This window comes from Sus scrofa, chromosome 9 (assembly GCF_054392235.1).
Source record: "Sus scrofa isolate SSC_HxYL_T2T_F1_AM1 chromosome 9, Sscrofa_HxYL_maternal_Yorkshire_Landrace_v2.0, whole genome shotgun sequence".
Lineage (NCBI taxonomy): Eukaryota > Metazoa > Chordata > Mammalia > Artiodactyla > Suidae > Sus > Sus scrofa.
Window position 1 is genome coordinate 111746981 of NC_139391.1, and position 12825 is coordinate 111759805.

Here is a 12825-nt window from a genome sequence, read left to right on the forward strand (position 1 = left end):
GAAATTCACTCAGCTCTTTAATTGTATTAAATTATAGGAACCCCGAATACAGCACAGGGATAATTTTTGACTAGAAGAACTCCATGCATTTGTATACAGTACCCTCCCTTTCCAGTTAGATCCTCATCACCCCTTTGACAGATGAAAACTCCCAGGCACACAGAAGTGATGCGAGGTCACCCAGATGATGGGTTTGGCGCCAGTTCAGCGTGCAGGTCTCTTGACCACCGTGTGTCCCCTCTCCGTTGGCCCTGCACTGCCCAGGGCCTCACATTCTCGGATGAGAAATCTGAAAAAGCAGCACACAGTATTTCAGCAGTTTTAGACTGATGTGATTTTAACAGGACTGATCTGTGACTATCCTTCTCATCAGGATATTTGTTGTGTATTTTATCCTATTCAAAGCAGAAATGTGGAAAACCATTTTAGAGCAAAAGTATAAAGAGACGAACAAATCTGTACTCAACAATACTATGCATGAAACAAATTCTGGAAGCTATCTCTGAAACAACGCTTCTAGCCATGAATTATATTTAAAAAACCAGTTACTCTCCTTTTAAAATTCGAATTCTATCAATAGCTAAAGCATTTTTATTTTTTAATTATTTTTTTAAAAATAATTTTATTTTGGGAGTTCATGTTGTGTAGTGGAAACAAATCCGACTAGGAACCATGAGGTTGTAGGTTCGATCCCTGGTCTTGCTCAGTGAGTTAAAGATCCCATGTTGCTGTGGCTGTGGCGTAGGCCGGCAGCTGTAGCTCTGATTAGACCCCTAGCCTGGGAACTTCCATATGCCTCAGGTGCGGCCCTAAAAAGCAAAAAAAAAAAAATTTATTTTATTTCTAAAAAGTTTTTTGACCATGGTGTGCAACAGCTTGATGTAGGCTCTCAGTTCCCAGGCCAGGGATTGAATCCAGGGCTGAGTGAAAGCACCAAGTCCTAACCACTAGACCACAAGGGAACTCCCCAAACCAATTATTCTTATTTTTGAATACCTTTTGTCTAATATCTTATGTTTTTGCTTTTGTTTTACCTCTACTGTTCGTAATCATTCCCTTAATCTTAAAAGCTCTCTATGTTTTGTCTTTGCTAGGGTTTAGCCACAGAATAAAGCCACAAAATTTTGCCTATCTGCCCTCACAGGTGTTTGAGCAAACCTTGAAACCTTCTCTGATAAAATACAGTACCTGGAAAGTGTTCTCCAGAGGAAGAATGAAGTTTATGGAAACATAGGATCTGGATGATATGCAGTACAGTGATCCAGAGTTTTATTTGCCTAGGAAAAGAAATGCAGTTAAAAGATAACCATGAAAATACCATAAAAAGACCAGGATTAGATATTTAGTGTGCATTTCTATCACTTTTTGCTTTAGTTTGAGGGTCAGTCTAACAAAGGGCCAGATGATCTAAAGAGCCAGGGAGTAAATTTTGTAGGGTCTGCAGGCCATGAGATCTATGTTGCAACTGCTCAACACTGCTGTCTAGCATGAGTCAGCTACTGATAATGCAGAAACAGCTGGTGTGCTTGTCATTCCCATAAAACTTGATTTAAGGAAGCAGGCAGCCTGCTTTGGGCTCCTGTGTTCCAGTCCCTTATTTAGAATGTAAAGGATCCTGTGAGTCCTATACAGTTGTGGCTGACCAGATTGCTAGAGCAGTATTATTTTTTTTTTGGCTGCCCTGTGGCATACGGAGCGCCTTGGGCCAGGGATCAGATCTGAGCCACAGCTGCAACCTTTGCCACAGCTGCAGCAACACTGGATCCTTAACACACTGTTCTGGGCCGGGGACTGAACCTGCAGGATGCTGCCAATCCTGTTGTACCATAATGAGAACTCCTTCAAAACGTTTTTGCTTCATTTGCGGCATGCAGAAGTTCCTGGGCCAGAGATCGAGCCCATGCCACAGCTGTAACCAGAGCCACAGCAATGACAACACCAGATCTTTCACCCACCGAGCCACCAGGGAACTCCAAGCTATTCTTCTGTTCTCACAAGTCATACATGTTTGTTAGAGAAACAAAGGCTCTTTAAATGAATGCCCCTAGAATCTTCCGTGATTCTTAGGCTCAGAGGTCACTGCAGTCAGCAGTTTTGTACACGCATCCCTTCAGATGGCTATCTTTGCATTTTCTGTTTGGTTGCATTCCTCATTATATTTTGATCATGTATTATCTTAAATATGTGCAGTTTAGTCTCAGTGGCCCCAGCAGGCACAAATATAGGCCTCACCTTAGTCCCGTTGATGGTCTTATCTTTCTGCTTGTCTGGAACTGGGGTGGAGGAATCTGTGTCACACATTGATGCCCTTTTATTATGGTCAACAGAAGAGAAAGGACAATAAGAGCCCAGCAACAACTGTCACCCATGGATGACAATCTGGGGAGGGTTCCTATTACCCTGATGTGCCTGAGAGGGGCTCCCTGGGCATGCCCCCAGCTACTGCTGCTCCCCAGTGGGAAGACCTCTGCACGGATGTGGAAGATGCTGGGAGCAGCAGCATTTCTAGGAGGAAGTTGGATGGCTGGGCCAGGGCAGAAGGGAACCTCTTACTGTTTACCCTTCCAGACAGGCAAATGTGTCATGACGTCCAAGCAGCAAGACTAAGCGATAAGTGATGTTAAAAAAACAAAACAAAACAAAACAAAACAACCCAGAAAGATGGAGATTTTATTGCCCAGGGCTTGTGTATTTTGCAGTGAGATTTAGCTTGAATTACTTTTACATCTTTTCTTCCACCTGTCCAACAGAGGGACATTTGATATTTATGTGAAATGCGACGGTGTTGGGAGGTGTGTTGGGAACTACGACAATCGTGGGAGTTTCGGCGAGCTGGCCTTAATGTACAACACGCCCAGAGCAGCAACGATCACCGCTACCTCTCCTGGTGCTCTGTGGGGTTTGGTGAGTGGAGTCTTTCTTTGGACTGAACATCTTTTGTAAAAGTTGTTATGACAGAAGTCAGGCAGCTGCCGTATTTCAGTTCTCATAGGTAGCTTCGTTTGGGGTTGATTAAGCAACTGCTGGATGCTGACCGTTTGGGCACTAAGACTGTGCCCTAAGACTGTGCCCTAAGACTGTGCACTAAGACTGTGCACTAAGACTGTTAGCCTTCTGTTTCCCAGTCAAGTCTGGAGTTGAACCTGCCAACCAGGCGAAAGACAGATCCAAAATGCTTCTCCCTCTCTTTTTTTTTTTTTTTTAAACCCCTCTTAAAAACCAAAGCCTTCGGTGCTGTTTTTTTCAGATCGCTTTCTGTGGTATTATAATCTGTGGTTCTCAGAGCGTGTGGGTCCCCTGACCTGGGAACTTGCTAGAAATGCAGATTGAGGCCCCACTTACGGATTCAGGCCCGTTGACTCAGAAACTCAGGTGGGGCCGGCAGCCTGTACTTGAGCAAGCCTGTCCATGCTTGAGAAACCACTGTCATCTGAGCCACTCCTGTGGTGTAAATTGATTGTAACAACTCTGCATTGACAAGCAGCCCTGCAGAGAGAAAATAGTTGATTCCTGTGCTTCTCACTTACTACACATCAGAATTACTTGGGGATGTTTTAAAAAAGTCCTCTTAACTAGGCCCCACCACTGAGAAATGTAATCAGACTCTGAGGGTTGGGTCCTGGTGAAATAAATTTCTTTTTCTTTTTTTCCTTTTCTCTTTATAAGTGCTGTACCTGCGGTATATGGAGGTTCCCAGGCTAGCAGTCAAATCAGAGCTACAGCTGCCAGCCCATGCCACAGCCACGGCAACACTGGATGGAAGCCACATTTGCAACTACGCCACAGGTTGCAGCAATGCCAGATCCTTAACTCACTGAGTGAGGCCAGGGATCGAACCCACATCCTCCTGGTTACTAGTCAGGTTCTTAACCTGCTGAGCCACAATGGGAACTTCCCCAAATAAATTTCTTAAAGGTGGCCTGTCTACAAGACTTGAAAGTTGACTTAAAGACATTTGGGTGAGGGGAGGGAGGGAGATTCTTTTCATAGGTGATATTAGGATGCAGAGGAGCAGACCCCAGCAAAGCAGATTCTGAAAGACTGTTTAAGCTGATGCTTAGGGATCACCTGGGGATTTAGTTAAAAGGCAGATTCTGATTCATTGGGTCTGGGAGGAGGCGGAGCCTTAGAAGCCCCCTGGAGACAGCAGTGCTGCTGGTGCCCAGATTTAAACAGCCCTGGTTAAGGGAAGGTTGACAATATTTGTATTCTCTTTTAACATTGTGAGAAACATCACACACTATATATGTACACTTTTGTCTTTTGCTTTTTAGGGTTGTACCTGTGGCCTGTGGAAGTTCCCAGGCCAATGGTCAAATCAGAGCTGCAGCCCCCAGTCTGCAACACAGCCACAGCCACAACAACGCGGGATCCGAGCTGCGTCTGAGACTTAGACCACCGATCACGCCAATGCCCGATCCACGGAGCGGGGGCAGGGTTCGAACCTGTATCCTCATGGACACTAGTTGGGTCTGGTACCACTGAGCCACAACAGGAACTTCCCACCCTATAGTTTTGACATGCATCTACTCAGTTATTTCTGACAAGTCCTTTTAAGGAGGCGAGGTGAGGTAACAAGAAGTACAGGACTGCAGCTTCACAGGAGTTACGCATTATCAGTCACCACACAGTGTTGGACTCTGAAGTGGATTCAGCTGATAGAAATCTCTTGATTGGAAAAATGAGATATATTGTGCACTTCTTTTTTTTTTTTTCTGTCTTTTTGCCATTTCTTGGGCCGCTCCCGTGGCATTTGGAGGTTCCTAGGCTAGGGGTTGAATCAGAGCTGCAGCTGCCAGCCTGCGCCAGAGCCACAGCAACTCTGAGCCTCGTCTGCAACCTACACCACAGCTCACGGCAACGCCGGATCCTTAACCCACTGAGCAAGGCCAGGAATCGAACCCGCAACCTCATGGTTCCTAGTTGGATTCGTTAACCACTGAGCCATGATGGGAGCTCCCCCTCTTTTGTTTTTTTGTCTCATTTCTTCTTATTAAAACCAGGCAGTTACTTGTTTACTTATTAAAAATGTGATGAGTCACTTTTTAAGTGCTGGAAGAAGAATTGGAATTGTTTCCAGTTGGAATTGGAATTGTTTCAGGCTCATCATCTGAAGTGTTTTAAGGAGGATGAAAGATCTCAGTACCCAAAGCCAGCAAAGTTAAAAACTCAAACCTGAGTGAACTTGGCCCCTAGGAAGTGCTTACCTGCCCTGTCTTGAGTTTCCTTAAGGAAGGCATCACTGAAAATTTAATCATCCTGATGGGGTTGCTATCCAGAATCAGATTGTCACACGGAAGCCTCCTCTCTGCAGTTCCTCTGAACAAGGTCACATATTTAGCTGGTTGGCCTTTTGATTCCTGATAGTTTTCAGCCCTGGCGGGAACCCTAAACTACTGACAAAGGCCCAGCATTTCCCAGGGTGCATGATACTTAGGTCATTTTCAGAGATTTTTACTAATCTGTACATATTTTAAACTTTACAAACAGTGGCACAGTGAGTTAAGAATTCAACTGCAGCAGCTCGGGTCACTGTGGAGGTGCAAGTTCAATCCCCAGCCCCAGTACAGTGGCGTAAAGGATCTGACATTACTACAACTGTGGCATAGGTTGCAGATGTGGTTTGGAGTCAGTCCCTGGCCTGAGAACTTCATATGCCATAGGTGCAGCCGTTAAAAAAAGAAAGTGGACAGTTTGTGATGATCACCTTGGGGTGTGTGCATAAGTGCAATAGCTGCTTTTAAAAATCATAATAATTAACATAATCAGTTAATACTTCAAACCTGCTTTCTTAGCAATTCACCTAACCAGCCCCCTTCCGGAGAAAGTTTTAAGACCAACAGATTGGAGGAGCTCTGCCGCATCAGTGCAGGTATAAAGATAAGCAAATCTCAAGAGAAAAGTCCTTTGTAGAAGAGTCCAGCTTTGTAAATAAGACGAGGTCACTGTTAGCCCTGGGGAATTAACTGATCTGCAGGACTGTGCTGGTGATTCAGAGAGGTGAGGACTGAAATGACTATAGGATGAAAATCTTTGAAATGGGACTTTCTGGATTTTATTTTTATGTCACAGTGGGTGTGAAGAGGTGAGCCACTAATAGAAATTTTTTTCTGACACACATTGCTCATTATGATTAATTTCTAAATTGCTAACCTCTTTCTAGGCTTCTCTGTTTTGCTGTAAACTCTTCTTCATAAAGTGGTGTGCAGCCAGTCCCCAGACCAGATTACATAGCAGAGTCACTTGGAGAGTTTTTACAGAATACAGATTATTATATATAGAGTCCTGTGTGCCAAGATTTTGAGTCATTAAAGTGTGGGATCTTAGGAGTTTCCGTTGTGGCTCTGTGTCTTAAGAACCTGACTGGGATCCATGAGGATTCAGGTTCGATCCCTGGCCTCACTCACTGGGTTAAGGATCTGGTGTTGCCATGAGCTGCAAAGTAGGTTGCAAACACCGATCCCTCGTTGCTGTGGCTGTGGTGTAGGCTTGGCAGCTGTGGCTCCAATTCAACCCCTAGCTTGGGAACTTCCATATGCCCTGGGTATGGTCCTAAAAAAAGTAAATAAATAAAAATAAAGTATGGGATCTTAGAAACTTTTTTTTTTAAAACACCACTGCTGATTCTGATGCAGAGCTAGACTTGGAAATTATTTCAATATTTTACAATTATCTTAAATTTTTTTCTCTTTTTAAAAAATGACTAAGTCTAAATTATAACCCTTATAAAATTATAATAAACGAAATCGGAGAACAAGATGTTTAGTTTCCTAGAGACTTAATCCACACTTGCATTTTTCCCCCATCCTATCAGTTCATTTAAATTCAGCCTTAATATGTTGGCACAGTAATTTATTAAAGAACATATTCCAATTAATTTTACTTTATATTAAACGGTATTGTTGTTTATCAGTTTATGCCAAACTAACGTAATTCTGAGGACTCTGAGAACTAAATGTTTGGTAGGAATTTTTGTAATATAAAATTTGTAGTAAAACCATTTTTAGAGCCATTAGCTTTAAAGTTTTCCCTGGTTCCTTATTTCACTTCTGTATCCTTGAGGTTAAGTAGTATAAACATAGGAACATTTTAGAATGATGAGCATGATAAACACTGTCATCAAACTCTCCTCAAAGAAGTCGTAGTTTCTCTGTATATTTTAAAAAAGAAACTCTGGTATATGGATGTGATAAAAAGCCTAGTCAATAATTTTTCTATATCTCTTTACATTGTAAGTGCATGATTAAAAATTTTTCCTAATACTGTTTTCCATCGTTTTTTTTTTTACTGCAGTCCACAAGAAACACATTAGGAAATGTCACACCAGTGTATATGTTTGTGTGCCTTTGTGTATAATGGAAATAAATATATAACTCAACACTTGACTAAAAAGGATGCCCACAGATTTTCTCTTTTGTTTTTTCTTTTTTAAAGATGAAAATGCCGGTCATGGGTCAAGGGGGTCAAAAGGTACAAATTTCTAGATACAAATGCATGCTGAGGACAGAGTATACACCACGGTAACCAGTTAATAGTAACAGTGTTGTACATTTGAAATTTCTCATCACAAGAAAAAAAATGTGGTAGCTATGTATGGTGATGGATGTTAATTAGAGTTAATATGATCATTTCACGATATATACAGATACTGAATCATTATGTTGTACATTTGAAACTAATAAAATGTTGTGTGCCAGTTACACCTAAAAAAAATGCCAGTCATGTCCCACCGAATTGATTTCATAACACTCTAAGGCTGTTATCTGTAGCGAAAGAACTCACTTGCTGGTTTCAATTCTCAGAAACTAAGTAGGATGATGGGGTTGCCAGGGGCTGAGGGTGGTGGGGAAGAGGTAGGTTAAAGAGAAAAAACTTGCAGTTATGAGTAAGTTTTGAGGATCCGGTGTAAAACGTGATGATTATAGTTAACAACAGTATATACTTGAAAGCTGCAAAGAATAAATCTTTAATGTTCTTACCACAGAAAAGAAATGATAATTATGTGAGGTGATAGCGGTATTAACCATCTGTGGTGGTAATCATTTCACAGTATATAGGTATGTCATATCAACGTATTGTTTATACCTTTAATGCATACGTCATAAATCACTTTTCTCTCAAAAGGGGAGGGGGTGGGGCAGGAAAGAACGGGGAGCGTATTAAGTGGTGCGACAGCGCCACCTTGTGGTGTAGCCCGCCGGTTACACGTTGGTGCTTTCTTTAAAAAACCTGAAAGTCACGTTTTATATGGTTCTACATGTATGCTTAAAGAAGTAATCTGAAATGAGTTACGTTAGAAGTATAATGATGTTCATCTTTTATTTCAAAATCTTCAATTATTGTTTGTTCTTCGTAGGGAATAAATTCAAACTGTCTCTTCAAACCTTCTTTCCCCATAAAGTCTACCTTTTAACTGTCTTCGTATTTGACATTCTGCCTTTAGGACAGGGTAACCTTCAGGAGAATAATTGTAAAAAATAATGCCAAAAAGAGGAAAATGTATGAAAGCTTTATTGAGTCACTGCCATTCCTTAAATCTTTGGAAGTAAGTATATGTTTGTGCTTTTATTTTGCTTTAAAAGCTTTTGTTTTGTTGGGAATGCTTAGTTCTATTGGAAGTTTCTTTGAATAATAATTTATCCATATTTTCATTTGAGAAGATTATATAGCGTTTGTACAGCTCAGCCTTTCTTTTCCTGCCTATAGCTGCATTTGTTTTGTCGTATGTAAGCAATAGACTCCTAGGAGCATCCTTGGCAGATCTGTATTTGGTCTTTATCTGAACGCAGACTTAAAAGAACCCCACAAATGTAGGCAGTGGCCGCTTAGTTATGCCTTTATAGGATCAGATTATCCAAATACAGCACATCCTCACTGGCCTCTCCTCCTTTATTCCTCTTCTCCTTTCTCCTAAAATTGGCATTCTAGGGTCTCTTTTTCTTTTGGCAGGCTCACCCTAACCCTCTTCACATGGTGAACTTGTCAAATCCCCTGGCTTATAAGTCTATTATGTTGATGCCTCTTAGAATTGTTGTTACTGGGCAAGGCCCAGCCCTTGAACGCCAGGCTCATTTATCTAACTGCATATTTAACATTTTCTCTGGGGTGTCTGATAGAAAGCTCACACCTAATCCGGCCCAAACCTCCTCCCACCCCACTTCCCATCTTAGAGACAGCACTGCCATCCTTCCAGCATCTAAGCCATAGTCCTTCGGACTGACGAACTCATGGGCGGATGTGACTCTCTGTTGGCTTAAAGTAGTAGAAATTCAGGCCACATTTCAGAATGCATTTTGGGCAGCTGATCTTTTCCAGCAACAGTTCTCTCTAAATAAAAATAGCTCAGGGGTTGGAAATGCACATGCCTTAGAGTTAACATATTGAAGAAAACCAAGCCAGGATGGGACTTTGGTAAACTGGAAAACATGTGCTCCATCTAAAGAAACAGCTGCTAGTCTAACAGAGTTTATTTTTGCAATTTGGAGATATGGGCTGACTGTTGCTGAGTGTCCCGATTTTTCAAGAGAAGCTGGAAATTCAAGTTTTTATTGAAAATTTATTTTAAAATGTGGGCAGTTAATACAGCAAACACACACACATACAGACCCACACATTGCTCAGTTTATTTGGCCTATAGGCTACCATTTTTAAACCTTGAAACAGTTAAGGAAGATCTGTGGGGCAGTGGATTGAGGATCCATCAGTGTCACAGCGGTGGCTTGGGTCTCTGCTGTGGTGTGGGTTCCATCCCTGGTGTGTGGGAACTAACATGCTATGGGTGTGGCCAGAAAGGAACGAAAAAACCTGAAATAGTTAAGATTACCCGATCAGGCTGTTTCATATAGTCTTGTCCCTCAGTATCTGCAGGACTGTTTCCAGGACCTTGGTGGGTGCTCAGTCCCTTACAGTTGGCTGTCCCTATCTCCTGGTTCTGCACCCATGGATGGGAGTGGGGGTGGGGGGACTGTTTATTGAAAAAATCTGCATGTAAGTGGATATGCACAGTTTAACCCCATGTTGTTCAGGGGTCAGCTGTATAATCTTCTTTTCCTTTGTAGGTTTCTGAACGCCTGAAAGTGGTGGATGTAATAGGCACCAAAGTGTACAACGATGGAGAACAAATCATTGCTCAGGTATAATACTGTTTATGGAATTCAGTTTAGAGTTATTTTCCGAAAGGCTCTTAGACATTTTAAGGCTTGCTAAATGCTTTGTGTGTGTGTGTATAATTAGTATGTAGTGATTGATTAAATGAATATTACTTCTACCAAATGATTTGTTAAAAATGGTTTAATTTACAGCCATTAAGCTATTTGAATATTTGTATTTTTGTAATTAACTCTTAATGAATATGTATTAAATCATCAAATGGATTTCTGCATCATTTTATATTTGTACCTGACATGAAAGCCACGTGTATATAAAGAATAAAAAGTCATTTATAAGAGGAAGAAAATGGTAATCGTTCCATGAGGTTTATTAATAAGGACTCAGAGGGTGCACTGGAAGATAGAGAGTTTTTGCACCATCCGTTCAGTCTCCTGGGGCTGCTCCCTGATAAAATTAACCAGGAAGGGAACTCGCTGCACCATATTTTGTACCGACTTCCAGGCACTAAATGGGACCAGCATCCTGTCCAACCCCTAATGCTTTTCTAAGATCCCAGTTGGAACCAGCAGCCATACATATGTACCTTGGTTAGAATAGAGCTGCCAAGAAACAGGATTTATGAGGACAGTTGAAGTTCACAGATAAAGCATACCAGTGGTAATACTTTTTGTAGTTACATTTTTGAAGCATTGAGGGAATGATTTAAACAGATTTTTAACCAGTTGTGTGATTTTTATATTGTGATATTATACTGGATTATAATCTTTATTTAAAATACTGTCTCTTGATGTATGTGAAACAAGACATAAGGTCTGTGAGGCTAAGAAAAGAATAATTACTGTAGAAGGCAGATAAGCCAGTAACTGAATGAGTGCCCCCTGCCCCTCCATACATAGGGATTAGCACCTTCAGGGATCTGGATGACACAGATCCAATTAGAGAACAAGGCCAAGGTTCTGCGATAGAAATGGAAAAATTGTAAAGTAGACTTTCGAAATGATTTTTTCAAATAACTGAAATAACTACAGATTCACAGGAAGTTGAAAAAAGAGAAGTCCCACTCACCCTTCCCCCAGTATCTGCCAGTGCGTCTTTGTGTCACTAGTACAGCGTCAGACTAGAAAACTGACCTTGACACAGCCCCCAGAACTTAATTCGCTAGTTTCGCTTGCATTTCGAGCACATTTTGAAAACAAAATTTACTTGCAAATTAAAATGAAGCTCTTAGGAAAACCTGATACAGAAATGTAAGGGAGAGGTTATAGGTCCACTAAGAGTTTGTTAAAGGTATCTTTATTTATTTATTTATTTATTTTTTAAAAAAGGTATCTTTATTTGTTTTATTTTAATGATTTTTATTTTTTCCATTATAGCTGGTTTACATTGTTCTGTCACTTTTCTACTGTACAGGTATCTTTAGGCATTAGTTGCCTTTTAAGCATTTATAAATGGACGTGTGGGCACTACACTATAATCTAGACTCAGCATTTATTTTTGCGATGTAATCTGATACCACATTTCTTTAACTGTATTAAAGAATTTTTGCTTTTGTTTTTTTGTTTTTTGTTTTTTTACAGGGAAGGTTGAATTTATTCTTTAATAAATGTGATACAGAGCATATAAAAACTTAAATATAATTCTAAATCTTATTTTAACATTCAAAGACTATATTTTTGTATTTCTTCCTGCACTGTACCGCTAATAGCTAAACATACTGAAATTGTTCTACAAGTGTTTATTTCTTGCTAATTAAAAGTGCATCAGTCCATTCATTTTCTCCTATGGGTTCTCACAGTTTTCAACTATTTTTTGATCTGTTCGAATTACTGAACTGTACTAAAGAATTTTGAAATGCCTGAGTTTCTCCAGAAATCACTTTGAAAGGCTCAGAAGAGTCTGTTTTCTTTCGTATTAATACAGTTTAATTCAGAAGGCATCACTGTAGGTCATGCCATTTGTTCAAAAGCAAGAGAACAGGGCTCTGTTGTCAGACATGGCAACTCCTTCTTTTAGAAGTTTTTCTGGGGCCTTGGGCTGGATTGTGGGTAAACTGGCTTCTGCAGTTTGGTCCCCTGTGCTGCAAACCCACATACTGCTTCCTAGGAAGTCTGCCTGCTTTCTCAACTCTTTGGCAGCAGCTGGTTTATCTGAGCTCGCCACGGCCGAGGCGTGTTAGATTAGGATGGCACAGGGGCACCTTTTAGCGCTTCTTGAGCAGCAGCGCAGGAGCCGCCCAAGGAGGAGATGCCACCAGGGAAGGGGACTGCCGTTTCTGATGCCGTACGTGCCTTTTTGCAGGCTGTACTTTGGGCGAAATTTTTACCACAGGGTTATTTGCCATATTGTCTTGGCTAATTGTTAGCAGAACTGCTATGGTAGAGAGTATATCATTTCAAATCATTTTACGAATGAAATCGTTATGATATAATCTTCTGTCGTAACCCCACGATTTAGAAGGGGAGGTACACCTGTTCCCGTGGGTTTCACCTTTCAGGCAGATCATCTGTACTTTGGGGTCAGATTGATTTCAGGGGGATGATGGGCGGCAGGATTGCTGTCAACTAGATTTGCATTTTCACCCCCTGTTTTTGCTTTATTCTGATAGGGAGATTTGGCTGATTCTTTTTTCATTGTAGAATCTGGAGAAGTCAAAATTACCATGAAAAGGAAGGTAAGTGTCCATTACGTCCTAAGAAATCCACATACTATTAGCAA

At 41.0% G+C, this 12825-nt stretch overlaps 2 protein-coding genes across 5 annotated transcripts in view; one reads left to right on the forward strand and one right to left on the reverse strand.

The window, feature by feature from the left end:
- Window positions 1-12825, forward strand: part of PRKAR2B (protein kinase cAMP-dependent type II regulatory subunit beta) — a 106666-nt gene that overhangs the window by 88467 nt on the left and 5374 nt on the right. The window contains exons 6-9 of one of the 3 annotated variants that reach the window (XM_021102599.2): window positions 2751-2904; window positions 8444-8545; window positions 10059-10133; window positions 12716-12781. In XM_021102599.2, coding sequence (XP_020958258.1) covers window positions 2751-2904; window positions 8444-8545; window positions 10059-10133; window positions 12716-12781 — 397 coding nt within the window. Of the gene's footprint in view, window positions 1-2750; window positions 2905-4274; window positions 7393-8443; window positions 8546-10058; window positions 10134-12715; window positions 12782-12825 lie in introns of those variants that run through there. The other 2 variants (XM_084977454.1, XM_084977456.1) reach the window with 2 other exon arrangements.
- The window catches only part of LOC110262252 (uncharacterized), a 27419-nt gene continuing 14594 nt past the window's right edge, over window positions 1-12825 (reverse strand). The window contains exons 1-3 of one of the 2 annotated variants that reach the window (XM_084977459.1): window positions 2233-2478; window positions 1189-1277; window positions 1-289 (exon numbers count right to left, since the gene is read on the reverse strand). In XM_084977459.1, the coding sequence (XP_084833585.1) occupies window positions 177-289; window positions 1189-1277; window positions 2233-2369 (339 nt within the window). In that variant the 5' untranslated portion in view covers window positions 2370-2478 and the 3' untranslated portion in view covers window positions 1-176. Of the gene's footprint in view, window positions 290-1188; window positions 1278-2232; window positions 2479-12825 lie in introns of those variants that run through there. The other variant, XM_084977461.1, reaches the window with a different exon arrangement.